General features: G+C 47.1%; 1 protein-coding gene across 7 annotated transcripts in view; it reads left to right on the top strand.

Annotated features, from left to right (window-relative positions):
• Nucleotides 1–3,223: 3,223 nt before the first annotated feature.
• fgfr3 (fibroblast growth factor receptor 3) overlaps nt 3,224–27,914 on the top strand; it is a 71,923-nt gene continuing 47,232 nt past the window's right edge. For 6 of the 7 annotated variants that reach the window (XM_041954324.1, XM_041954325.1, XM_041954323.1 and 3 more), the window contains exons 1-2: nt 7,986–8,103; nt 8,217–8,442. In XM_041954324.1, coding sequence (XP_041810258.1) covers nt 8,047–8,103; nt 8,217–8,442 — 283 coding nt within the window. In that variant the 5' untranslated portion in view covers nt 7,986–8,046. Of the gene's footprint in view, nt 3,642–7,985; nt 8,104–8,216; nt 8,443–27,914 lie in introns of those variants that run through there. The other variant, XM_041954326.1, reaches the window with a different exon arrangement.

Genomic DNA, 27,914 nt, shown 5'->3' with positions numbered 1-27,914 from the left:
CTACTAACATGAGCAGTTGTGGAGGGTGGAGGAGTGTGTGTGTGTGTGTGTGTGTGTGTGTGTGTGTGTGTGTGTGAAGGGGAGGTCATCTGGTCAGTTTGCCCATCAGTACTCGAGCTGTCTCACTGAGCATTCTCACCATCTGTATGACCTCTCCTCCCGGCCGACTGGCTTTTGTTCCCGAGCTCGCCACCCTCCCACCGTCGTTTCTCACAGAGCACCGCAGCCTGAAGGGTCACCGAGCCCGGCCTTCATCGTCACTCTGCTCTGTCTCTTCTTCTTCACCTGCTTTAATGAGAACAAATTGTTGTTTCTTTGACTTTCCCATGAGGTTGAGCACTGAGGCGAAATCACCTTTCTGAGCGCTGTAAAGCCACACAGAGTGAGTTAGCTTAGCTTAGCTTAGCACGGATCGCTTTTTAGGAATCTGTTTCCACTTTGACATTAAAGGCTCTTTTTCTTTTGTTCAGTGTCAAAAAAGCCACATTTAATCGACTTAAAGGCAACGCTGCAAACTAATAAAACATGGAAACTTCCAAGAGGGCGCTGAATGTTTTTTATGAGGATGGTAAATGAAGTTTATTGTCATTATCACTCAGTTTGGAGCCATTTAGTTGATTAAACACCAAATGTGACACGTAGATGCAGAAGATGCAAAAAAGTGGTTAAAGACAAGAAATATGTGAAGCTAACAGCAGCAGCCACACGCTGTTCAGGTTATATTACTGTAAATATGATTGTACAGCATGTGAATAACATTGAGGCCAACATTCAAGTTGTAAATACAACTAATTTGACACAATTTTCATGATGCGCGCTATTTTTTTTCACTTAAACTGGAAATCGACTGATGATTAATCAATTAATCGCTTACTCCAGTGGCTCAAAACCTGTAGACCTCCCAAGGTTTGCAAGATGACCCAAAGGTGGGTATAGCTGCACAATAATTAGTAAGAAATTAGAAAATCTCAATCCTGCTGCACAAAACTAGCTCCATATTGCAGGTTTTTCCCCAATCTTTGCTTTTTTGCATGTGAAATAGTGAATAATTATGGCCTACCTCTTCACGCCTCTTAAAATTATTCAAATGAGGCAGTCAGTTCTTCAACGGAGCTGCTCACAGCTCATAAACATACATGAGGGGTGTCGAGTGGCTTCATGCTAAGGAGTCACGCTTAAATACAGTTGAGAAGCACTGGTTTAGACAGTTATTAAAGGTATTTATTTTATCGAACAGTCAAAAATCCCCCAAATATTCACTTTACAGTGATGTAAAGCAATGAACTGTGTTATTTATGCCGTGCTGACGTAGTCGCCACAGATCACGGTGAGTCGCTCACCTCTGCAGGACAAACACAGATGGATGACAGCGGCACACTCCATCCAGCCGCCTCACACTCACTTAGCAGTTGGCCGCTCTGCTTTATGGCGTCATAAAGTTGCCTTCTCAAAACACACTTTAAGAGATGACGGTAATTGGCGTGCTGTTTAAAGCGGCGTCGAGCGCTATCACCTCCGTCCTGACGGCGGTAATTAGCCCAAAGGCTGCAGCGTACGGCAGATTAAATGGGTGGTTAATGGTAATTTACTGTTCAGTCAGCGCACTATGGAGCTGGCTGGTCAGACCTTGGCTGGAGCTGGTGGCAATCTTCCAATGACTGAAGGGCAATTCTGCCTGAGATATGACATCATTTACAGCTTAACGGTGTTTAACATCTGACAATTAACAGTGATTAACGATACGAGAATGACAAAATGGCAACATCTTCACCAACTGGATGACCTGAACCCAGGAGGAGCTGCAGATTTTCTAAACTTTGATGGAACGATTTGATCAAAACGTGACTTCTAGACGTTCCAGCGTTGTTTGGTGCCGGATCTGTGGTGCAGTAAAGTTTTATTAGACATACTGCTCCTCATTGTAATCGTCTGCTCGGGGAGACGACCACTGACTCCCCAAGAGACGAGTTCAAAAACAGCTCTGACACACCAGTGGTCTCTAATCCCTGACGTGTTCCAGGCTCTGGGCCCCCTGATTCTTTAAGGATTTTATGCCCTGATGGCGCCCCTGGAGATAAATGTGAATGTGAGTTCTTTGGTCGCAGTGACTATCTCTAGACATTCGGTCACTCTTAAACTCCACCGAGTGACATAACTTGCAAACATATTTTCCTTTCTCCCACGGACCACCTAGAGCCCCCTCCAGGTTCCCCTGTGGTTCCCCAACCCCACATTGCGCACCTCTGGTTTTAAATCATTTAAGGGCTCATACAGCAGCTCTGGATTCTGCAATAACGCCTCACTTGATTGAGTTTCCCTGAACGGAGTGAAGAGTGGGGAGGCGCTTGGACCAAGCGGCACTCGCTGCCTCCAGCGGCCCCGGAGGGGCGGCGCGCCGGAATCTGATCCCCCTCCCCCTGCTGCTGCCGCGCGCAGCCCGGCAGAGGCAGAGGCAGCCAGGAGGCATCCCGGACCGCCGTGGTACCGGGGAGGAGAGCAGCGTCAAGCTCGCAACACACACACGCGCGCGCGCGCGCATGCACGATGAAACGCGTGTGACGGCTCAGCCTTCAAAATAAAAGCCTTTTTGTGTAGTTGCGTGGCAGAGACGCCTTTGATGTCTTAATTATGATCCACCTGAACTGTGTTTGTGTTTTACTCTGACTTTTTTATTTACTTCCACAGTTGTTATGTTTTTTTATCATTATTTTTTAGTACATTTTAAAACGCCATGAGGGCATAAAGTTTCCATAAAACAGTTGGATACAATAACAAAAAAGGGAGAAAATGAGTCCAAACATGTGTTGAATGTTTTTAAACATTCAACACATGAATCAGGATCAGCTGTTTTAGCAGCCGCTGTCGTTTATTTAACTTAATGTTGTGCAAAATGTATTTTCCACTCTGTATTAAAACTTCTTAAAATAATAAAATGTGACTTTTCCAGACACGAGACAAAGTTTTGACAGTTGCACTGTAGCAGTGAAATTTATAGAAAATCTTATTTTATTAACTGCACACTCCACTTCTAATATATTTCATCAAATGTTGGTTGAGCATTCAGAGAAGCGTTGCGTCACTGGCTCGGCGCCTAAGATTTTATTTTGAAGGAACCGACAGGAAGTCCTCCCGTCTCCCACCTGCTCCGTCTTGACGGCGGCACCGCGCAGCTCCTACTTCACAGGCAGCCTGCGGAGGAGAGCCACCAGTCCGAGTTGGTTGATCCGAGGCGACGAAACGCAGCGACTGGCATCCGCGCCGGAGAGGATCGAGGAGCCGCGTTCACTGCGTCCAGTCTGCCTCGTCCTCACTCCCCGCGCGCGACAGGATGAACGCATCCTGGAGGTTTGGACACTTTGGACCGCAGCGCGCAGTGGAAAGCGGGATTTAGTGGAGAAGTGGGCTTTCGCAGCGGCGGTGCCCGAGCCGTGGACTCTCGCTGTCAAGTCGTGAGGGGGATTTCTGACTTTTTTTTTCCACTGTCGCCAAACGGCTCACCGAAGCGCGAGGACGTACGGATTTTAAAGTAGTTTTGTGGGTTTTTTGTGAAGTTTAAAGGAGAGCAGAGGCTGTTTTTCTTCTTTTGAATGCTTGGTGACTTCTGAAAGGCTGATATTTACAGTCAAAACGGGATACTTTGGGTAAGTAGCCCACTTGCATTATTATTATTATTATTATTATTATTATTATTATTATTATTATTATTATTATTATTATTGAACAACTCCTCGCAGCCTCTGAGCCGTGAGAGAAATAGCTTCACTTCCTTGTAGATGTGAGTCAGACAGGTTGAGCTCTCCAGCCTCTCGGCGTTAAGTAGCTGTGTTGTAGGCGACTTATGAGTGTGTGCGCTGTGTGTGTGAGGGAAGCGTGGAGCTGCAGGACTGGCCCCACGGCCGTGCCACCCCGGCCGTGCCACCACGCAGGTGCCGCAGAGGGAACGGCTCGTCCGTCTCCGCTCTGTGCGCAATCGGCGCGTCTCGGCGGTGCTCTTTTCTGCGCGTATCTCTGTCACCTTGGTTTGGAGGAAGCGCGCACGCTGTGGATGTCTTTTTCTCAGCTTCTTAACACTGGCTGCACTGTGTGTGAAGCAGGTTAGTGAATTTACGCACGCTGCTCAGCTGAAAATGATTTTTTTTTTTACCCCAGAGCTGACAGCCGGTTGGACCAGCTCTCCAGAAATCAACTTGCCTAAAGAATTTTCTCAAAATGCTTCTTCCAAAGTCTTTCTCAACGCCTTATTCTGCGCAGTTTATAAAATGTGTGATTTCCAGAAAATTCCATGAATGAGGGGAAATATGTGAAACCAAGAGGCAGCATCTGAAGAAGAAGCAGATGTATGAATTCTGACATTACGCACGTTTATCCGTCCATCAGGATGGGTTGAGGATGCCCATTAGACGCGTCAAATCCCAGTTTGCTCTCCGTGTATCATCAATCAAACGTTTCCATGTCTAATTTCACTGTCTAAAAGTAAAATATTGACTTTGTTCGCCATCCTTTGCTGGTTTGGATGAACACGCCTTTTCTCCTCACTGCAACAGTGACGTCTTCTCTGGTTAGCAGCAGAAATATGAATTACACATCAGCCTCTTTCACACAGCCGCACTCCCTAATGCCTCTGATCATCTCTGAAGTTTCTCCAGAAAGCAGCACATTTTCTCCCCCCCTCCCTTTGAATGAACGAGCTGTGCGGTTCTCTCCCCTCAGCAGCAGATCAGTCATCCCCTCTTCAAACACATGCGCTTCAATGGGATTCAGATGGTGATTTTGGCCACTCAGCTCAGCCTCGACTCCCACCACGTCAAGTCATCACCGGAGAAAATTACCGGATTATAGCATCCTACGAGAGAGGGGGGGCCTGAAATGAGATTGGAGACTTGTATTCCATTAGCCCATTAAACGTCGGAGCCGTAAAACAAGCGTGCGCATCGTAATAGTTGGGCTAATGCTGCAAATTAATTGAATCTATTGACCCGAGAAATAACGCACGCCAGTTTGCAGCGTTTTCAATCAGAGGCGACTCTCAGACACATTCGGTTCCAAATGAGACTCTGATTGCCTCTTTTCATTACCGAAATTGGCCTGAGACCATCCCTCTGCGCGGAGGTTGGGGTGCCTTTTTTCTTCTCCTCTTTTGGAGAGAGCAGAATGGCGCATTAATTGGCTCCAACTTGCCTAATTTGAGAAGAAAGGCCGATCTTATTCATACACAAACACTAATTCACCGACATATTCCACTAATAACAGCCTAATGTGTTGCAGCAGTGACCTTATCTGGCCTTTAGAGCAGATTTCCATCGTCTTGTATCTCTGTAGGACTCCTGTCTCTTAGAATATGTCCCTGATATTATAGTTTTGAAGTTTATTTTGCTTAATTCTTTGTATTTTATAGCTCAGCAGTGCTACATTTCTTTAGGAACTTGCACTGCACCCTTGCACACTTGGTGCACTATAGTAGTGTTTAATGTCATTCCCTTTACCCCATAGATTCAATGTAATATCCCTGTGAGCTCTATAATGAGTCTCATGCAGTTGAAGCAGAGATTATGAAGCTTTATAACATTTTTCTGTTATCTGCTGTAACGTTCACAATACTTTTTGAAACACTTTGTCAGTCTGTTTTTCTTCAGTGGTTTTTTATAGTATTTCTTCTGTATTCTCAGAGGGACCAACGTGTCCGTCTGTGTCGTCTGTTTCATGCAGAGGACATACGTGTGGGCCGGCTTTGCAGTGTAGGACACACGGCAGGCCTGAGTGAGCTCTGTCCTCAGCCTGCAGCACTTCACACCTGGAGTCACGCCGCACCTCTGACAGCTCTAAAAGGCGGCGCTCTGTGTGCCGCTCAGCTGATCGATATCTCCTCTCACCTGAGGGTGCGTTTGAAAAGGGCGATGTGGTGAAGGCGGGAAGGAGCAGCGAGGGGACAAGAGGAAGGGAGATGGAGATTTCTTTTTTTTTTAAGGGCAGTAGAAGAAGAAAGAGGCTCTGATGTGGAAGTGTCTGTCTGTCTTTCTCTCTTCTGCCCGGCTGCTGTTTGCTCTCATCCTCTCCCAGAAACCTCTGATCTGCCTTTCCCCAAATTGACAAAGTCGACGCATCCCGGCTGTTGATTCTCCGGCTTACTCATTAAAGATTACTGACACTCCAGAGAGGTGTGACTAGCATGTGACCGCCTCGCATTGATCCTCACCGAGGGGAGTGGGGATGACAGGGATTTGAACCCCGGTTAAAGCTTTTTTCTGCCTCCGAGCTATTACAGTGTGAAGATAGTTCTGCATGATTAATGTTCATGTATTATTCACCGCTGTGGTTGTGTTTCCCTTTCATGCTTAAAGAAAATATTAGCATGAAAACACTTTGGAGGCTTTGAACTCCTCGCTGGGTCTTTGGGATCCCCATCGCCTCCTTTTCTTCTTCTCTGCTTCTTGAGGTTGTTAAGTGGAATCACAGTGTTTTTAGTTGGCTGTGGAGAGCTCATGGCCGACGTTCAACATGTCCACTTTGGGGTAAAAAGTTCATCGTTAAGTTTCGTCTGTCAGTATTTTAAAAAATATAGGATATAAGGTTGCTATGTTGGCCAGGAAGGGCACATTTTACCTCCTGCTCTCACACAGGATTGAACTTTTTTCAGCTTCATGCTATCAGTCATGTTGCAACACTTGGCTGCTCCTCACATTCACGGACTCACGTTGTACAGGAGGCACTCTGAGCCCTTACCTGTCACCAAATTAGTCTGCAGCCTGCACTGTTTCCACGCTGCTTGTCTAAACAGATCTGCACGCTGACGCGAACCAACTCCGAAGCTTCGCGAAGTGCCCGTGAAATGAAAAGGAAAAAAAAAAAAAGCATATGCGCCTGCCAGAGAAAATGAAAGTTTCTAATGTGAGAGGCCTCCAGGTCCACGCCTGGAGAGCGAAGGTCTTATCGTGCTGTGTAAACACGCCGCAGCAGCATGTAGGCGTCCTGCGTTGTAAAGGTGAGGATGGGCCGAGACAGGAGGAGAAGAAGAAGAAGAAGAAGAGCGTATAGAGAACATGAAAGGTGCTGTGTTTAGATTAGCCTCTGCGTGTGCGTCTGTGCTGCTTTATCTAACCACGTGTGTCTTGTGAAGTCCCCCCCCCCCCCCCCAGTTGGCGTTTTCTGTGCTGAGCAGTGATAATGTGCAAACAGAGCCTCGCAGAGCCGGCCGGGCTCCAGTTTGTGCTGAGCAAGGAGTGGGTCACAGGTCCTCCGAGGGAAAGAAAAACAGCGCTGTTAAGACTTAAGACAACACAACCTTTCTCTGGACTGTGTGTGTGTACAATACACCTCTGTGTGTGCAGGCTGAGCCCACTCTGACATGTTTGTGTGTGTGCGTTTCGCCAAACCTGCGCGCGTGTTTTAGTCGGGGTGGACGTCAACGCAGCCAAGGCTATTCTGAAGCTGGACAGAGGAGTTTAAACCAACAGACGTGTGTATGTGTGTGTGTGTGTGTGTGTGTGTCCGTGTGGGGGGTTTTGTGCTTTGCTTTTCTGGGCACCTCACTCAGAGCTTTCTCCGCGAACCTCGGTGCATTCCAGCTTCTCCCTGCTTAAGCAAACAGAGAGCAGAGCACTCCGCCGTCGCTCGCCGTAGCCGTCACGCTCCCGCCTCCTCCTCCTCCTCCTCCTCCTCCTCGGAGCTGTCGGGCACGTTGGGCAACTGATACTGTAGACTTCGGCATTCCTCATCCTGCAGGAAGATTAGAGAATTCGTGTCAATCTGTTGCTAAACCATGCGGAAGGGTTTCTCAAGCAGAAAAGAGTCCCGTGGAAGGAATGGCGCGCCGTTCACGTTTAAAATAACGTGATTCTTCTCCCTCCCCAACCAACGCTGTTGCGGCAAAGTTGATTAATCGATTAATGACCTCATAGTCCAGGCCGGAGGTGTGCTACAAAAGGTTTCCTTCCCTCTCCTAATATCAGAGCTCCTGTCCGACCACCTTAACGATCAGGTGCTCTGAGAAAGTCTCTGAGAAAAACTGCGAAGATGGATTTCCACCCTAATCCTTGAAATCGGTGTGGAATGTCAGGTCAAAGCGTGGTAGCATGTGTGCAGACCCCAAGGCGCTTCTTCGTGCTGGTTGTGCTTTTCAAGCCTCAGTTTGATGTCTTCTTGATTGCATGTTGTGGTTTGTTCCTGAAAACTCTACCTTTGAGCTCTGATTGATTTTTTTTCCTCCTGTCGGTTTTCAGGTCGGCGGCGGGGAGCTGGTGGATAGTTTCTTGCGGCGTCGGAGGCCGCCCTTCTGCTGGACAGCATGCGAACGGAGGATGTCGTCTGAGTCGGAGTCGGGCCTCGCTGCTCTGCGTCTCGCCTCGTCGTCCAGAGGGATGACGGCGCTGTGGTGCTCACTCTGGCTTTCCTTCCTCCTGCCTCTCTGCGTCGCTCCGGCCAGGCTGCCCACTGCTCAGCCCACAGGTAGGCAACGTGAAACCCGCCGCTGATGCCGCTGCTGAAACAACACTGGCAGCTGTCTTCATGGAAATCTAACAATGAGTTCGCTGACACCAGAAAAACCCTGCAGCATGTAGAATTTCACAATTTTCACAACAAAAAAGCTGAAAATGTTCATGAAGGCATCATGGCTGTACTTAAATGATGAGACTAAAACACACAGAGGAACATGAAGGATCACACAGCTGCACAATGACAACATGAGCACATGTGCTAATTGTTGCTAGTGATGAAATTATTGACGGATTAGTCATTTATGATTCAAAATGTAAAAAAATGATAGTTCCAGCTGCTGCAATGGGAGAATTTTCAGTTTTATCTCACTGTGAATTGAATATCTTCGTCAGACATTCAAGCTCACAAGAAAGGTGAGAAAAGGAAAGTTGAAAGTTGAAGAGACACTTTTCTCGCAGCTCAGAAGGATTCTTTTCTCGTTGGCTTTCCACTCAGTCAAAAACTCTGATAAAAGCCGGCCGAAAGGGGCCAGAAAGATGTTTAGCCGCTCAGACGCGTTCGCTCCTCTTCCTCAATTGTTCCTCGCTTCATTTTCCGTGCTAATATGACATCTGCTTAGAACCACATTCAGCTTTCTGTGTGTTCATCACTTCAAATAAGGGCCTTTCGAACGGCACATTTATTGTTTATTTGAATGCGCTGGAGTCTTTCTTTCTTTTTTTTTTACGAGGAGGATTTAATTGGACTCTTCTCGGTTCGCTGAGCTTAGCGCGATTTTCCCTCTTTGTTCTGGAGGCAGAGAAATACCCAAAGATCAATCCAAAGTAAACGTCGACTGTGTTTGCTTTAATCTCTCCATATTGCGCAAAAAAACCCCAACACAGCCGAGTAATCTTTTTCTGAGGCGTTAGCCAAGTGTTGTTCTCCCCCCCCTCCCTCCCCGCGATCTTTTTATGTGAGAGTTATTTAAAATGAGTCTTTGACACACTTTACGCGCCGCAGTGCGTTAAGAAAGACGAGGCGCTTTTCTGGAGGCGACCCAGCGGCTTATGCAAGCTGAGATATCCTGCATGTGTGTGCGCAAGAACATGGACTTGAAGCTTTTTTTAACTTGTGCACGAGAGCAAAGACTGGAGACGTGGACTTTACATGACTGCGGGGGCTGACCTCAGGTTGTGACCTGGAAAACGCCTGCAGCGGTGGAAAGCAGAGCTTGTATGTTTGAGTTTTAGGCCTCGCCATTGAAACGAATCGGTCTGAGCTTTGCAAAAAAAAAGCCTGATGAAGCAGCTTTGGAAGGAAAATGTCCGGATGCCATGCATTCTGCCTCCAAAACATCTAAAACCAGCTCTGTGTCAGGCCCGGTCTGCCAGCCCCTCTACCTGCCCCCCCTTTGCCCTCTCTCATGTAAAACCCTCATGTTACAATAGACGTGTTGTGATTCTGTCTGCCTGATTGCCTCCCCTGCTGGGAGCCATCACAGCCTATCATGCTTGGCATCAGCCAAAAAAGCAGAGTGTGTTTTAAAACCCCTCGGGGTGGCGGGTGTTCAGGCTGTGATCTCCGTGTTACCTGCGCCGTATGAAGACACGGCCAAACACAGCCGGGGCACGCAGCTCTGAAGAGGATATTGTTTCGAGTTGCTAATGTTCGTCATGTTGGAGTGTGATGAATAGTTTGATGTGGAGTGCGGGACGGTCAGGTGATAACATGCAGCATGTGCAGCCATGTTTCTGTTCGGAGAGCTCTCCTGGTGAGGCGGAAAGTTGTTTTTGCTCAGTGTGATGCTGAAAATCTCCTTTGATAATGACAGACGTTCATTTATGAGCACAGATGCAGAAAAACGAAGATGCCTCTGCTTTTCTTTGCTTGACATCCACCACGTTTCTGAACACAGAGAGAGCAGATGTTTTCTCATTTATCATTAACAATCTCATGTGGTCGTGGTCTAGGTGGTTCGTTCCATCCTGATAACAGCAGATATCTCATTGAAAGTGCAGATATAGGCTGGATTCGGCCCTTCAGTCGCAGGAGAAATCAATGTAAACACTCTTCTGTGAGGTTTCTGTAATAACACGGAGCGCATCGTATGTGCACAAATAGCATGAAATACTGTGCATCGAGGGAGCTTGTGTCCGCTGAAGAAAGCTTGCATCATCGTCAGCACGCCGTCCTGTGGCCGGAGAGAGTGCAGAGGTCAAAGGTCGAATCCCATGAGAAGCTTCTCGACTCTATAAACACAAAACCTGTTGCGCTTTTGAGAGGAAATATTCAGGAGATTGGGAGAAAACGTTAACGCAAAAACACTCAAAATGAGAACATTTGGAACTAATGAAAGCTTCAGTTTTTGGGTTGTCATGTGTTCAGGCCGGCTATAGAATGACATGTTTCCCCACAAGTTGAGAAAATGGATGAATATAATAAAAATCAGCTTTTCTCACGCTGATCCGATCACATGCTGCTCTTAATCTTTAACCTGCAGGATCAAATGCATCCTCCAGGAGTGAAGCCTGTACATTTTTCTCCATAACACAGAGGTAAAGAAAGCTGTGAGGCTCACGCCGCGGCCTCTGCGGCTGGTGGGAATCTCTGGCCCGCCTCTCGTCTCCCGCGGCCCCCCGGGCCTCCAGCAGCGTTCCCCACGTCCACAGATGGACGAGCAGTAGGGATAAAATGATGTCGTTTACTGGCAGATGGCACAATTTCCCCTCAGCCACCACAGCGCTGGGCTGCAAAGTTGTCACTTTGGGTTGTGCTTTCTGTGTGCGATGCTGTGTGTGTTTGTTTGTGTGTGTGTGTGTGTTGGGGGGGGGGCTGGATTAATGTGTGTGTCTGCGTCAGGGTCAGAAATTAGCAGGAGCTGAGGACAGAAATGCCCTTGAAAGTTTACTGCGAGCCAGCAAATATAAATGAAAAGTAATTGTGCTGCAACATTGATCCGCCTTCTGTTTTCATGCAGCTGTCGTAGAGTAATGTATGAATGTGACGATGTGGAGGCATTTTTACAAAGACACTAGTGTTTTCTATGAGTGTGTGTGTGTGTGTGTGTGTTGTTGTGTGAGGTGTAAATCCTTGTTTCCATTAAATCCACCGTAATGTTTATTTCTCAGAAGGCCGGTGGCATTTCCAAATGTTGTGGATGTTTGAGAAGCCAAGCTGACACAATGTGAGAGACTGATGACAAAGAGCATGGGTGTGTGTGTGTGTGTGTGTGTGTGTGTGTGAGTGTTATCCCTCTCCACCCTTTATTTACTGACCACACACACTCTCCACCGGTGCCCCCGTGGAGCTCAGTTGAAATATGTGGCTCCTCTGCTCTGAGACACATAAACTCCACACATTCAGTTTTGCCATTGCATCTGTGTGTGTGTGTGTGTGTGTGTGTGAGTGTGTGTGTGTGTGACAGAGCAGGCCTACGTGGAGTCTGCAGTTAAGTGAATGTTATGTCTGTACGAGCAGAGGCGGATTATGAAAGGGAGGCTGTAAAAGATGAAAAGAAAGAAGCATAAAAATTAAAGGATATGGATAGTCTGTGTGTGTGTGTGTGTGTGTGTGTGTGTGTTTGTGTGAGACAGAAAGAGGATGAGAGAGAGACTGTGGGTGTGTATGGTCAGCGTGCCCTTCAACCAGAGAAGAAAGCAAATCTGTGTCATTTTTAGAGACAGAAAACGAGTGTGTGTGTCTCTGTTTGTGTGGGTGTGTCTCTGTTTGTGCCTCTGTGTGTATGTGTGTGTGGGTGTGGGTGTGTGAGGTCTCTGACCCCCCCCCCCCCGGCAAGGACTGTAAATGTCAGCAGGGGTTGTTTGGGTCGTTAGGAGACTCGTTAAAACCACACCATCCACAGATTTACGCTCAGGCTCTACAATTCACACACACACACACACACACACACACACACACACACACACACACACAATGTCACTCTCTCGTCATTCTCTCTCCTTGTTTTTTTCTCCAGCATATTTCGTCTCTCTCTCTCTCCAGCACGCACACCTGTCGTTTGAAAAGCTCTCCTGTGCTCTGTAAGTCTTTGATAGCGGCAGCGTTGTCCTGAAGGCAGTGTGTGTGTGTGTATATGTGTGTGTGTGTGTGCGTGTGTGTGTGTGTGTGTGTGTACTGTAGTCCAGAATATGGTGCTTTCAACCGGCAGCTTTAGTGCAGAACTTCAGTGAAAACATGAAAACACGCTGCTTTAAAGTCCTGAAAGAGGAGAAAACTGTCTGGTTTCTGTTACTGCAAACACTTTGGATTCAGTTTTAAACCAGGACGTGTCTGAATCTGGTCTGGTTTGTCTTTGTCCCAGCAGGACGCCGTAAGGGTCCGTCCCCTCTGCTCACTCTGCTCCACCCTGCCGTCTGAACGTTTCTGTGAACGTACAAATGAAATTTCAGTGTTTTTTATGTTGAGATAGAACAAACTCCGGCGTGTTCGTTGTCTCAAATGCAGCAAACAGACGGGCGGCGTCGTCACGGTTTTAATTCCTCCTGTAAGAAGCTTTCAGCTGAGCAGAGTTGGAGCTTCGATGCACAGTTTGAATCAGCGGGTCAGGCTGACAACGTTCTCGTCTTCCTTTTCTAAAAAATGAGATGTGACAAGACACCGCAGGTCACCGGGATCGCCGCTATGCTACTTAATCATCCTGCACAATAGACTCTGAAAACGCCAGCAAAACCATCACCCCCCCCACCAATCCACCAGTTCACCCACAGCCAGAAGCCTCCAGCTGAGATGCTGGAGTGGCCTGCGGTCATTAACAGATCAGGTATGAAGCTGCAGAGGAGCCAGATTTAAGCCACTGGAATAGATTTTTAACCAGGACGAGACCCCCAATCGCAGTTTGTTTCAGCTCTGCGGGTGTTCAGGAAGCACGAGCATTTACTGGTTAGCATTCAGCCAATAATAGAAATCGTGAAGCTACAAGCTCTCAACAGTTAAACACACAATAACCAACAGAAGAGGAGTCGGATGAGGTGAGGAACAAAGGCGCCACAAACAAACAAAACATGTTTGCTAGCCGGACAGATCCTCACTGACTCTCAGCAGCTGGAAACAGCTGGACGAAATGAAATAAAGCCCACCTGGATGCACTGCTCTTTCCTGTCTAGTCAGAGCTACGCCTGCCTGCCTGCCTGGCTTTCAAATAGAACACATTTAAACTTCATCTGGAGTGACGGCTGTGACGGGCGTATGAGGTGTTGACCGGGAGGGAATCTGATCGATGGAAAAGACCATCGCAGTAAAACATGACAGCATAAAGAGCTGTCACCTGGAGCCCGAAACAAAGACCCCTGCAAACGTTTCTGTCAGAAGTGAATGAAAAGTGGTCACAAATAGCCGGCGAGCACATTTTCCTCTCCTGAAGTTCAGCGCGTTGTTATCCTGAGGAGATGCTGCCGCTCTGCCCCTCCAGCGTGCATTTACACAAAGGTTATTTTCTCGAGTATGATGGCAGTGTAATTTTCTGCGGGGCACTCAGCATCACTACCCTTTAATCATCCTATTATGTAAATGAGCGGCGCTCCATGTGTGGGCCGTACATGACTCCCTGAAAATTGGACCGTTTATCGCAACTTAGGCGTAAAGTCGCTGCGAGCGGATCGTCCTCTCCTGCAGCTCGGCTCGCCGAGGCTCCGCGCAAATGTTCACTTCCCTGGCAACGCTATCAAGCAATCTTTTGGCAAGTTTGGGAAGCATGCAGGCCAAATACTGTAAGCTTTGGAGAATGATGATTCATTTAACAATGGCTGCTCTGTCCTCGGCCCATCAGGCACTTAATCCAGCAGACACTTTAGACACTTAGTTGGATGGGAATTAAACACTGAACACAACTCCCTGAGTCCCATTTATCAAGGGATCACAGTGGGATGCTTCTGCTGGGCTCCTGTAAGAGGATTTACAGCAAAACAATGTCACCTTTAATACCGAATTCATACATTAACCTGCAGAAGGTCTTACTTTCACACAGCGATCAAATTCCAGACAAGGCGATTTGTAAATTCTGCGTTTTCAACATGATTTAGACACATTCTGCTCTGCGTCGTCTCATCTCTCTAAGCACATTATGTATTAGGGAGATTTTCATTAAGCACTTCAGAGCATTACCGTCTAGACGCTGTGTTTTTCCAAGGATAACACACAGCGGAGCACGAGTGGAAAAAGCCTGTCGCTAAGCAAAATGTTTTTTAAAGGTTTTCGTATCAGATCACTGCTGAAGTGAAAATGCTGAGACTGAATCGGGAAACGAAAATGTGCCTCGTAAATTCTCTTCTGGTGCACGCTGAAATTCAGTTCATCTGCAGGACTTGTTGCTCTGAAAGTACTAAAATCTGCCTTTAAATGTCAGGTCAGATTTGCATTGTTGTTCATTTTCATCTGTTTCTCTTCTATGACTCGCTTATTGCTGCTTGATGCATTAAAGTCCAGTACAGACTCTCCTTTTAGCTCCGTGTTGCTCTCCACCTCCTAAGGGAAGTATCCGACTCTTTAGCGCTGCACTGTTTGCTAGCCAGTTGCTAGCTCGATCTGCTGTTTGGTGCTGGGAAAGTAGCCTACACTGGACTCATATTTGCACTTCCCACCTCTCAGTTATTGATGGCTTTATTTATTGACTGAATATAATCTGGTTTAGATATTCACTTTCATCCCTTCCTGAGTGTAAAATCTTCCCAGAAGTCACCAGACTCTGTCAGGTTTGGGTTAAACGTACACTCAGGCGAGCCTCCGCCGTGTACGGAGAGAATTAGCAGACAGCTGTAGATCAGGAGGTCATTGTCAGCCGGCGGCCTTCGGACGAACCTCGCCCGCGGGCCGCAGCCACGTATGTATTGATACACCTCATTAATGCCCTTTGAAATCCTCCCTGCATGTCGCTCCATGAATTATGGATGAAAATACAGACCTGTGTGTTCTGCTCACGTCCAACCCTGCCACCCTTCCCCCAGTGGGATTTTTTTTATGCCTCTTTCATTTTCCACACACACACACACACACACACTATGTGACACCCTCACAAACACACTTAAAGCCTTAAATCTTGCCAGATACCTGCTCATTTGCTCTTTTTTTGGCGTCTTTTCAAATCTGCATCAGTTTCTGAGCCCTCTGATTGGCTGCCGGGCTCAACCTTTGCAGCACTTACACACACCGTGTGTTGCACACACACCTGTACCTGTCCTCTGCTCTACCTCTGGCTGCGGTTCAGGGCGGTTCTTATCCCGCCGGCTGACAGCAGCGTTGACATACGGCGGGTTTTTAATTACAAAGCTCCCCTTAAGGAAATTGTTGAGATACTTAACAGATAAGGCAGACATGGAGGGGAACAAAGAGGCTCGTTGTGTCGTATCAGGAGGACTGTTTTTGGAGGGCGCACGGGGGGGGGGGGGGGGGGGGCGGTGAGGTGGAGCTGCAGTTAAATCTGACAAAATATTATTGAGCTGTGAAGTGACTGGTTGATGGTGTTTTACTGAAAGTTATGTGTCTCCTTTCATTCATCTCTCTCTCTCTCTTTTCCCACATTATGTTCCTATGTCTCTCTCTCTCTCTCTCTCTCTCTCTGACACCTGGATTTATGGCTACCTTTTCTATAATTGCATAATTTTGAATTGTTGAGATGAATGGCGATTGCAAAATGGAGCCAAAGTACACTGTCCTCATGCATGTATGAGCATGTTTGTGTGTGTGTGTGTGTGTGTGCGTGTGTGTGCGTGTGTGTGTGTGTGTGTCCCTACTTTGAGCCAACCCCTTTGGAAGAGTGTGTTTTGTTGCTGGCAGAGGCAAACAGATGGCGGGTTGTGTGCCGAGCTGTAAGGAGTCCAACACACACACACGCACACACACACACACACACACACACACATGCACACACACACACACACACACGCACACATGCACACACAGAGAGAGAGAGTAATCCAGGCGTGATCTGTCCCACACATCTCTCAGCCCCTTGACTTCCTACATCTACACCCCAAATGCCATTCACACACACACACACACACACACACACACACACACATGCTTGTGTCTGTTTGTTCGTGCTTCTACTTGAGGTCTTGCCCCCCCGCTACTCATGTTGTGCTGTTTCAGATTTGGTGTTCCCCCTCAGACAGACGTTTTAAATGACACCACAGAGACTGGCTGCAGAGGGTGTGAACACGGAGGGCTTCACTGAATGAAACAGGGCTGAAGCTGGTTCGGCTTCAGCCACAGTGCCGTCCAGCGAAGCGTCCAGTTTCCAAACCGAGTGCAGTGTTTGATAAGCTGTCAGACTCATGCATCTATTAATTTCAGGCTGAATTCTCGCTTATCGTGAAGCACATTGAGCTACACTCATAGCCCCACTAATGCTAACTTGCTAGCATGCACAACACATCCCAGCCTGCATGCCGTCGATCTGTGGGAGGAAGCCCACGCAGCTGTTGGAGGAGCATGCACCCACCAGGGCCGCCCTCTCCGCTCTCCTCTGCTGGAGTGTTTCAAACTGGCTAACGTTAAATATTTAGTGTTTAAACCGATCCACGCCTCCCACTCTGTGCGTCGCTCTCTCCCTCTCTGACCGCTAACCAGAAGCAGAGCTGTCTGGCTCTGCTGCACCCCATTTACATTTCTGTGAATGGAAACAGAGAGCCAACAGACAGTGTTCAGCGCGTGTGTGTGTGTCTGTCATCCTCTTCCTCCCTCTGTCTTCCTCCTCCTACCTACTCTCTCTCCCGTTCCCTCCTTCCTTGTGGTCTCACATCTGCTCTCTCCGTCCCTTCGTCCTGCACCTCCTCCTCCTCCTCTTCCTCTCTCTGTCTGCCACCACAAATTCAAATTAGCTTTATTGGCTTGTCCGTAATTAAGCATTGTCAAAGCGTGATGCAGAGTATAATAATTCCTCCTCCTCCTCATTTTCTCCCTCTCAGCTGGTTGATCCATCATCTTTACTAACTCACAAAGGGTCTCTACTCGCACCCTCACATGCGACTCTGTTTAAAGCCCCCCCACATCCAGGGCAGCTGACACATCTAATATTGAAACCAAACCCGGCTTCCATCCCTCCCACGTCTCCCCTCCTCACCCCGTCCCCCCCCTCATGTTATTATGCCAGGAGAGCTAAAATAATAAACCCTTGTGCCGTCTGCAGAGCGTAATGGAAGTTCTTGTTGGAAAAAAGCGAGCGTTCGGTGCCGTTCTGGCTAACGGCAGAGCAGTGACAGTCGAGCTGACTCCAGTTTTGGTTTTTCAGAATAACCCGGGTCAGAAGCTTTTTTTTCACAGTTCACATGTAATGTTATTTTTGAGTGCGGTGTATCTGGTAATTGGCTGCATTTTTTCCCCGTGCGACAACTTTCTCCTCATCGGCGGCGCAGCGCAGCTCCTGCGCATCACCGCAAAGTCAGGATCGGAAAGCGTTTGATTATTTTTAACTGTGTATTAGTGTCGGTTTTAATGTTTGTTTATCCAGGGAAGAGCTCTACTTTTCCTGTTTTTAAGCATCTCTTTATCTCAGACTTCTTAAAGGGTCACCGTGTCGTCCTTTTACCTTTATCGACCTTCGTCGCTGCAACAGCACTGATGAAAGACCTGAACTCCTCTTTCAGTGGTGATGGAATGGCCTCTAACCGACATGAACTATCAAGTCAGACTTCCGCAACAAAGAAACACGTGCTTGAAATAAGTAACTCAACAGAAGAGAGTTTTTTTGTTGGCTGACATGTTTTGCATTGCTCATGTATAATGAGCACTTACACAGCATTAAGAGCGTGAGCGGCTCTGAAGGCTGTTGGAAGTGTCTTAAATTGATTGTGCTGCTGGTCCAAACTGTTCATTCTTTAAGTTATTTAATGACCAGTAAGTAAAATAATCTCTGGCTCCGACTTCTCAAATTGTGATTCTCTCTCATTTATATGTAAATTAAATATTTTTTTTATTTGGGACAATTTCCTGTCATTCTTATAGACTAAATAATCAATTGATTAATAGAAAATATAATAAATGAAGCGCCCAGGAAGACGAATGGTTAATGTCCCGGGTTGAGTTCCAGCTCGGTCACCTCGCGACTCCTTCGTATCCTTGTGGCCCGGCGCTCTGAACCGTCGGCCAATCAGCTGCTTCTCCGGAGCGTTTGGAAGTCAAGTGCGAGCGTTCTGCCCAGTGGCACGTTGGCGCCGGTCTGAACGGGAGAGCGGTTGAACATTGAAGCAAAGCAGGACTGCAGGCCGCGGCGGTGTGAAGCGTGTACAGGCGCGGTCACCCTGGTTACTGAGGTGGTTATCATGGATACGTCGGGTTGTCCGGGCACCTGCAGGGCATGGCTAACTAGTTAGCAATGCTAACACATGTCTCTTGAGATGCCTTTGCATTGCAAAGTGAAGATTTTTCCCTTTTTTTTTTTTTTTTTTTACAGTTGAATGTGGAATAAAGCGTGTTTTTGTCTTTTTAAAGTTAATCAGAGTTATTTCATGCAAACTCTGGTTCTTTTGTTCAGTGTTCAGGCTGCGTTAGTATAGATGTCTGGTATAGATGTCTCAGGACAACTGTGCTCCAGTTGTTCTTTCTCCCAAACAGAGGCTCCTCTCTGTGGCCTGTTTGTGCTGTAAGTGAAGGCAGATCCTGGAGGGAGGCAGGAGGGAGGGATCATGGGATTACAGGCTTTCCTGCTCTCGTCCTGCTCTCATGAGCAAACACACTTAACACACCGGCCGTGCGTTCGAGAGTTTCGCCGCATTCAGACGGACGCCCAGGGGAGTCTATTAGTGTTAATAACACCGCCGTGTTTTGCTTTCTCTTCGACACATTCCTCAGCGGTGAGTTGATAGTGGCCGAGCGTGAAAAGGATGATAGAAGAAGAGCCCGGCGGTCGCTCGGCGGCGGCCCGGAAGCTCGGGAGGTGATTGTGGGTGCTGCCGGTGATCAGAAGCACATGGCGGCTGAGACCGACAGCAGGTTTCACGTAGAGAGGTAACAACCTGGGCGAGAGAGGCGGGCCCACGCAGCCCTGCCGCGTTAATAAACGGCATCATAAACAGAGCAGTAAACGCTTTCATGTCCCGCTGATCGCAACCAGGGACACACACACACACACACACACACATCCGGCCGCCTCCACCTTCAGACCCTCATCACGTCTAACAGCCTTAACAAATTCATGCTGCACGTTAATAGATGAGTCTGAAAAACTGAGGGGAAACTCTCAGGAGACAAACTACATGTTAAAATAAGTATGAATGTCAGAATTATTTGGCTTAATTTATTCACTTACCCTTTCGATTATATCTTCAATCACGTAAAGAATGAGTACATGAAGGTCAAAATGACGTTTCACAGCCGTCTGTCAGGATTGTGTTGAACTCCTGGAATGAAAACTGAACTGGAATTAGCCTGTGAAGTACTTTTCATGTGTGGGTTTTCATTGTTAACCCTCCCAGACTGGCTGCTTCACGTGTTTCTGGCGCTGGCGGTGTCGACTCACAGCGAAGACAACGTGTGGAAGGCTGGAGGAAAGCTTGACGGCCTCATTCAGTCCAGATCAAGTTTTTACGTTCGGTTCAAGGCTTGTTGACTCCGCCGTGTGAGAGAGTGTGAACGCGGTTACTGTGAGGTTTTCTTATAGCATGAATGCACGGCGCTGCTTTCGAGGTTTGCAGCGTTGCCATGGCGACGCCTCGATGCAGCCTGGGCTGTGGTCTTTTTTTCTATGTGTGTGTGTGTGTGTGTGTGTGTGTGTTCACAAGAAGTCCACAAGACTAGCACATCGATCACCTCTCACACACACTGTCACCAGAGCAGGACGTCACATGTGGGGGCAGGTGGTCCCGGCTGGAGTGTGTGTGTGTGTGAGGTCAGGTCAGGGGTAGGGGTCAGCGGGGGTCAAAGTGTGTCGGTGTGTTCAGAGATGGTTTCCATCAGCTGTTTCTGGTCTTTGGGGTTTTTGGATAAGATTCATTCAGACTCGCTTTGAACTTTTAGAGACACTCGACTCGCTGGAATTGATTCAGATGTTTAACTACGAACGGTGATGTGACAATATATTCCACGAGATAATAGACATCTCTCACCTGCAGAGCTGTTCCTGTAGTACGTCTGGTTGTATTTGGCCATTGCAGGTGGAGTGGGACTATTTTATGATGCTATCTTGATTTTTCATGTGTTTAAATCAGCAGGTTAGCCAAAAACCAGACATCCCCATCTCATCATCTCATCCAAAAACAGCTTCCCAATTGAACTTACAGGCATTAACTGTATGTTTCTATATGCATCAATAATGAGAAGTAAAATTACAAACTGTGAGTTTTGTGTGAGTGTGTGTGTGTGTGGGCGGTCGTCAGACTAGAAAAGCGCTTTTTAAATGTAGTCCATTTACCAAACACGCCTTCAAATGCGATTAAAACATGAAAATCACAGGAATTTGAGACCCAAGATTTTTATATAGCAGCATTTCACTCCGTTTTAAATCATAACTCGGCTTTTCACCTGACCGCTGGTGCAGGTAATTCTCCACATCCGGCACAAACTTCTGTTTTTGTGCTCCATTTTCTGCATTTCTGTCTCTTTAATCTCTGACGCCTGGTTCAGCGATGCTTTCAGTGAAGCCACGTGGCGTTCCCACAGTGACCACGAATCAAAATACTGCACAGCTGAGTCGTACAGTATCGCCTCTGCCCTCCTTGTTAAGGGAGAATCACGTATATAGACTGAAAAGGAGATCCAAAAAGCCGCCCTGTAATCGGATTGGTTCCTCCATGTTTGTAAGGGAAGTGTAATTATGTTGTATAGTAGCCCCACACACACTTCGCAGACATCCTGGCTTTTGTGGGCCGAGCTTCTTACACTTGTCTGCTGAATTGAAACTAGGCCAGTTCGTCTTTGGAATGACAATTACCATGGACCAAACCCAGGCCCTATTCTGAGGCTGGAGGGATGGAGGGCAGGTGGGGGCGATGATGTGGGTATGAAAGGAGCAAAGACGATTGGACGCTGCCAAGATGCTCTGGACGTACAGTAGCTTCCGATGCTCGTTAGCGCAGCCGAGCGGAGGGCCGTGCACCGGAGGGGGGGGGGGGGGGGGCTGGCACAGGCCGGGGCGGGATGTTTAGAGGCAACGTCTATCTTTAACTTGATTTTAGAGGCTCTTTTGATAAAGCGCGGCTCAGCTCGGAGAAGAATAGAGGCAACAAGCTGGGGAGACCCTCCCTCGCCCCCCCCCTCTCTCCTCCTTTCTCCTCTCCTCCTTGATCTCCGCCGAGCCATCCCTCTTTTCTCTCCATCTCCTCCTGGCAGGCTTCTTCGCAACGGTGTGAGGTTGTCAGGCTGGCCCAGATTAAGGGCATTGTCCGAAGGTATTTACATCCGGCCAAACCATATTAAACAGAGATTAGGGGGGGTTTTCACTGCACATTGCAAAAAAAAGAAAAAAAAGGGGGGGGGGGCAAAAAAGAAGAGGGAGCTTTTCCAGGATGAGCAGGATTTACAACTGGCATAGCTGTGAAATGGAGGAAGAGAAATGTGCTCTTTATGGAGGAGGGGGGTGATGGTCGGTGGTGGTGGTGGTGGTTGGGGGGGGGCTCCACAGATCCTGTTTGAAGGTCATGTGATGCTGGCTTGTCTGAGGGGGTGCTGAGTGTGCCAAACGGTTGGCAGCCGGTCCAGTTTTTCAGCATAGGAAGCAGAAGTAAAAGAATCTGTTGGCGGGACACAGCGAGCAGACGGGCTGCTGTGGAGGACACCGCGCTCCGAAGCAGCCTGTCTGCCTGTCTGTCTGTCTGCCTGTCTGTCTGTCTGCCTGTCGGTCTTTCTGTCTGTCAGCCTGTCTGTCTTTCTGTCTGTCTGCCTGTCGGTCTTTCTGTCTGTCTGCCTGTCGGTCTTTCTGTCTGTCAGCCTGTCTGTCTGCGTGTCTGCCTGTCTGTCTGTCTGCCTGTGTGTCTGTCTGCCTGCCTTTCTGCTTGTCTGCCTGCCTGTCTGTCTGTCTGCCTGTCGGTCTTTCTGTCTGTCTGCCTGTTCTCAAATTCAAAATGAGACATTATTGAAAACATTATTACCCCGACTGTCCTGGTTGAACTTTGTCCCCTGTTGACGGGGGAGGGGGGGGGCTCAGGACCATAGGGGCCCCTGAATAACCCTTAACTATGATGGTCTCTTGTCCACGGGCCCCAGCAAGTCTTTTGACAGCCCTGCTTGCCGTAGTCGTGTTCACACAGTTTTTCTATGAAATCACTGCTAATATTTCACGCCTGTTCTCTTTCTGTTTAAGTAAAGTGGTTCAGGAAATGTTGCTACTTAGCTGGCTAGCTGTTAGCTTACTTAAAGGGAGAATATACAACTTGAAAAACAGCAATAATATTTTTTTTTTTTTTTCATTATTTATAAGAGGGAGAATGTGTTATAAGCAAATAAAACACATTATTGTTCAAATCAATACACTCAGCGCTTTTTCTGCTCCAGCTCTACTTGGTCTGGTATGACCACTAGCTTAAAGTGGCTAGTGTTAGCCAGCCTGTCCATAACTGACATTAAAGGGTCAGCATGAAAATTCTTCTTCTGTGACTCAAAGTCCATTCAGCAGCCCTGTCAGCCATATTTCATGATCCCCACCAGTCAGTTGGATTTTTCTTGTCTGTCTGTTGTGGTTGAAACATCAGGAGAAACTTAGTAAGTGAATATTGAGTCATGGTTATTTAATCAAATTAATGACACGTCTCTATTTGTGCTACATTTTAAAATTAACCATCACGCTGAAGCCTATTTTCCACAGTCGCAGCTGTTCAGGAAGAGCTCTGAAGGCTCATTGAAAAGCTCATTTTTAAACCTGACTGTGTTTGTTGTGGACTTCTTTTGTCGTGATTTTGCTGTTTCCAGAGCTCGGTAATTACTTTGGTGTGTATAGTTCAAAGTTAGCAAAGCCAATTGCAACAACTGAGACAAGAAGGCCCAAGTTGTGGGAAACCAGAATTATCCTTTAATGTCAAAATGTATATAATTCTTTGTCTGTGAAATGCTGCGCAGAGACACATTTTGATTCCCATGTATGCATATATATAACTTAACCCATGTGCACACACTCATGCACGCCAATCGGCCCTAAGTGATCAAAGAAATGTGGAAAGCATTTGCTCTGCCTGTTCGAGAAGAAAAGGAGAGTCCAGCCGTTTTCTGCCGCAGAAGCAAACAACTAATTACCTGCAATAAAAAAGGCCATTTATCGCTGAATTGTTCGCCACTGGTTTGGGAGCAGGCCGCTCTGCAGATGTTTGGGAACGTGGTCTTGTTGTATTATTAGCTCAGTGTAGTGAGGAGGAGGGAAAAAAAGGAGGCCTGATAAAGATGAATGTCTCCCCGGCCCCATCTGGAACCCGTCACTTTGAAAAGCGGTTTAAATGCAGATGCGACTTAAAAAGGTATGTGTTGCTGCTTTTCTACCAGATTCAATAACAGTACCTGTTCGGCTCCCCTCAAGAAAGAGACTCTTGTAATCTTTTACTCTTTATGATCCTTCGTGCCGGCCTGTTTGAACCTGCAGGGATACTTTATGCAAAGCAGCCTGGTCGAACAAGAAGACATCATGCTGAAAAAGCATCAGTCTGGAGAGTCAGTCGGATGTTTAAAGGATGCTAAATTGGCTAAACTTTTTTTTTTTTTTCTCAGGATATCTGGTGTAATTGAAGACCTGCAGGTTTAGTGTTTCAGCACAGCAGAGATGAAACTCTGTGTTTCTCTCCTCCAGAGCAGAAAATGAATTCATCAAACCGCCAACAGTGACGCCGCGATTTAATTGTTTGCTGACCGATGTGACATTCAGAAAGTCCCTTCCTCGCTGAATTTTAAAGGCGGGCGCACGTCAGGAAACTCCATGCACACAGCCAAACACCGAACAGCCTGTTTAAGAGCCAGGTCTGGATTCACAGTTGTCTCATTTAAGCTTGATTGTTCTGTTTTCACCTGCTGTACACTCAGACCTGGGGTGGTAAAATGTGTGCGGGGCACGTTAGCAGAGCTTTGCTGCTGAGAACTGTCAGTCTGCATCAATCATGTGACACATCTGACTCATATTTTTCATTCAAATAAGTAAAATAAGAGCTCATTAGGAAATAAAATGTGTATTATCTTGACCTCTGGTTTCACTTTCCACTAAATTTATCAGTTTACAGCTTTTAAAGAATTGCTACATAAATACATACAGAGGCTGTTTTTGACGGATGGTGCGTCGATTTGCGCAGAGCAGATCGAGCAAGGCAGGAAGTCTTGCAAAACTTTCAAAATAAAACACCCTGTCCACAGTAAACACATTTAAAACAGACCAAAAAAAGACTATGAAGCTGACTTACTCGTGATAGAAGCACAAATATGAAGGGAAAGTGACCAGGTCAACAGAATCAGGCAGGTAAAACGCTCTGATTCTGAAATGCACCCCAGCCATGTGGAGGACGGAACAAAAAAGCTTTGCATATGTGCACCTGGTGTGAGAGAAAAAGACAGGAAATGCATTGATTTATATTTATATAACAGCGTCATCAACCGCCCACAGACTGGCTGGTCAGTCAGTGCTGTGAAGGAGTAAAACTCCTGTCAGATACACAGTATGTGAGAGTGAAAAGTTGGATAAACTGGATTTAAATGTCATGTTCCCTCCTGTGACCTGATACGACAGCAGCCATGGCGACAGCCCGGCGGTCTGGTCTACACTCCTTCCTGTTCCTCCAGGATCCCTCGCTCAGTCCCTCAGTGTGTGTTTGTGTGTGTGTGTGTGTGTGTGTGTGTGTGTGTGTTAGAGAGGCAGGCGTGGAAAGGCTTCCCACATAAAGAGGCCTTTTTATCCCCAGGGCCGCAGCCTGCCCGCCGGCCCCTGGAGGAGTTTGTGGAGGATAAATAAACCTCTTCAGACGCGCAGAAAAGATGGAGTCTGTGAGCGGCGCGTTAACGGACGCAGTATCTCAAAGAGAGACTTTATATTATTCTGAAGGGCTATTTGTTATGATATTGAGCCGAGAGGGTAGGAAAGGCCAGGAGGGCAGGGGCCTCTTGATTTATGGAGTGACCATCCAGCCTGTACTGCACACACACACACACACACACACACACAGCTCAGCATTTACAATCACAGATACACACACATATCAGAACCCACATTCACGTTTACACACACACTCAAAGAGTACATATCACACATTGCTTCCAGCTGGCTCCAGGTTCCGGCGAGACACACACACACACACACACGCCAGGCAGCCGATAGCTCACACATGCCGCACCGGACGAGAAGCAGCGGGAACGTCTCGGTGTTGATACGAGGCCGGACGGCACCAGAATGCTGCAGCTGAGCTTTCATTTATCTGCTTTGTCAGAATCACTTCGGGTCTGATTTATTCATGAGGTGCTTTTATATCAAACAGGTTCATCGCGGAGAACAAAGAACTTTAAAAAGACAAAGCCTTTGAATTAATGCTTTTAATCCGTGCGTACAGGAATTTCTCCGTGTGGCGTCAGTCTCCACCAGATTCGCGCTGCATTCGCTGTGCTGCCTCGCCAATCAGCGAGACTTTCTCCTGTGATGGTCTGAACGTTGTCTCAGAGAGTTTTCATTCAATGTCTGCACGTCTGATTTAAAGCTAACGGACATTGCTGGAACACGCTGGTTGTTGGCAGCTTGCTAGCATCATTTAGGAAACCACTTCTAGTGCTGCAGAGGAACTGAATTAATATTGAGCCTTTTTTTTAGCAAATATGAACTAAACTCACTTTCAGGGACATATTTATTTATACCAAATCAGAAGATCTATACAAAGCTGCTGTGTGACTAGTTGGAGAGCTTCAACTGCAGCTTGAAAGTCAGAAATATTGAAAGAAAGTTCCTAATATTTAATATGGTAGGTGAGACTGGTGATCAGACGAGGCGTTCAAATGCGCCATCATGACCTGGTTAATGTAAATCTGTGTGTACATTCAGAAGCTGTTAGCAAAGTTCAGTCCCGCTAACTCCAACCCAGACAGTTCCTGGACCACCTCAAAGAGATTTTGGTCTAAACGAAGGGAAAAAGACCTAGAGTTCCTTCTAAAGGTTTCTGTGAAACCGCCTGGGGTCAAATTATGGACCCCATTCTGGTCTTTCCAGGACTGCGGTTCATTACGCTTCGCTGTCAGATGCTCAGAACTGCAAGAGACAAACTGGCCCAGTTAGATTTCAGCCCTCCGCTCCGTTGCAGCTTTGATTTTTTTAACCTTCGCTCACATGCAGAGGAAGGTGACTGAGTAACGCCCTGCTTCACATTCATTCAGTTCCACATGTTGCCACCTCGGAGCTGCTCGGTAACACATCCTCCGCAGCTGGACGCACAGCAGCTGGGAGCTTCTCCTCAGGAATTTAAAGTGCTCACTTACTAATGAGGAATTCGGCTCTTTGCGTGTTTCCCTGCGACGCACTCACATGACCACATTTCAAAGAGCCGTCTCCTGTCAGTGTGACGGGACGCTCGCTTGAAAGGTACAACAAGGCAGCTACAGTCCAGGCTAAAGCTCTGCGGCCGGTGGATCTGTCCTGAAAGCCTTTCAAACCAAATCCACTTTTATTCAAAGCAGCTTTTTTTTTTTACACGTTCAAATCTGCATTTCAGAGTGCAGGATCTGATGCAGGAGCAGATATTTTGTCATTGACGGTGACCACAGAAAGGAGGCTTTGCTCTTTTGTGTGACACCTGAGAAACAGAGTTTTTTAATGCATGAGGGATGCATCTTTGTTTTGTTCTTTCGGTAAATTGCATTTGTTTAGCCTCCGGCAGCGTAAACATCCGAGCGGTGCATGAATGTTCCTCCTATCTATTTTCCCAGGATCAAAGCCGAAGTGTTCCTTTTACAACAGGATCACAGACTATTAACAAACCCTAATTAAATAAGCTGTAATGTCTAATCCATATTTCCCCCAAAGAGGCCACAGTACGCTTTAAACGGCTGCATAAAAGTAGAGACGAGTAACAGAATCATGCAAAAAGGCTAATTTTCTGCCAAATATTGCACTTTGCCAATGACGTAATTCTCACTCGAATCAATGAGGGTTATTTAAAGAGTCAATTCACCCAAGTTACTAAAAAATAAGCCACATTTCAGAAGCTCAGCACATTAAACAGAAGCTATCTGCATGGTCAGACACCGTGAAGTGTAAAGTGAATAAACATATTTGTGTAATTTCAGGGAACTAAAACTTTAAGCAGGAAATGTGTCGCCTAATACAAAGAAACAGTTCTGGTCTGTCCGCCGTGCCGCTGCTGCTCATTTAGAGCTGCCAGAGGAGGCTGCGCTCAAGTGCTCGGCCGGCCTCCATAAAACCCGAGTGAGCTACGAGTCTCTGGAGATTATTATATCTACTCCATAAAGCCCAATTCCTCACGTTTAAGACCTGAAGATATTCTAAGAGTGATTTTCTCCTTTTCTTTCGCAGAGGTCGTAAGTAATGCACGAAGGTAGCGAGCCATTCATGCAGGACTTGAATTTATGCTCTGTGCGCCGTCGCCTCT

The sequence above is a fragment of the Chelmon rostratus genome, chromosome 15 (assembly GCF_017976325.1).
Source record: "Chelmon rostratus isolate fCheRos1 chromosome 15, fCheRos1.pri, whole genome shotgun sequence".
NCBI classification, from domain to species: Eukaryota; Metazoa; Chordata; class Actinopteri; order Chaetodontiformes; family Chaetodontidae; genus Chelmon; species Chelmon rostratus.
This window is presented reverse-complemented; position numbering and strand designations above follow the sequence as displayed.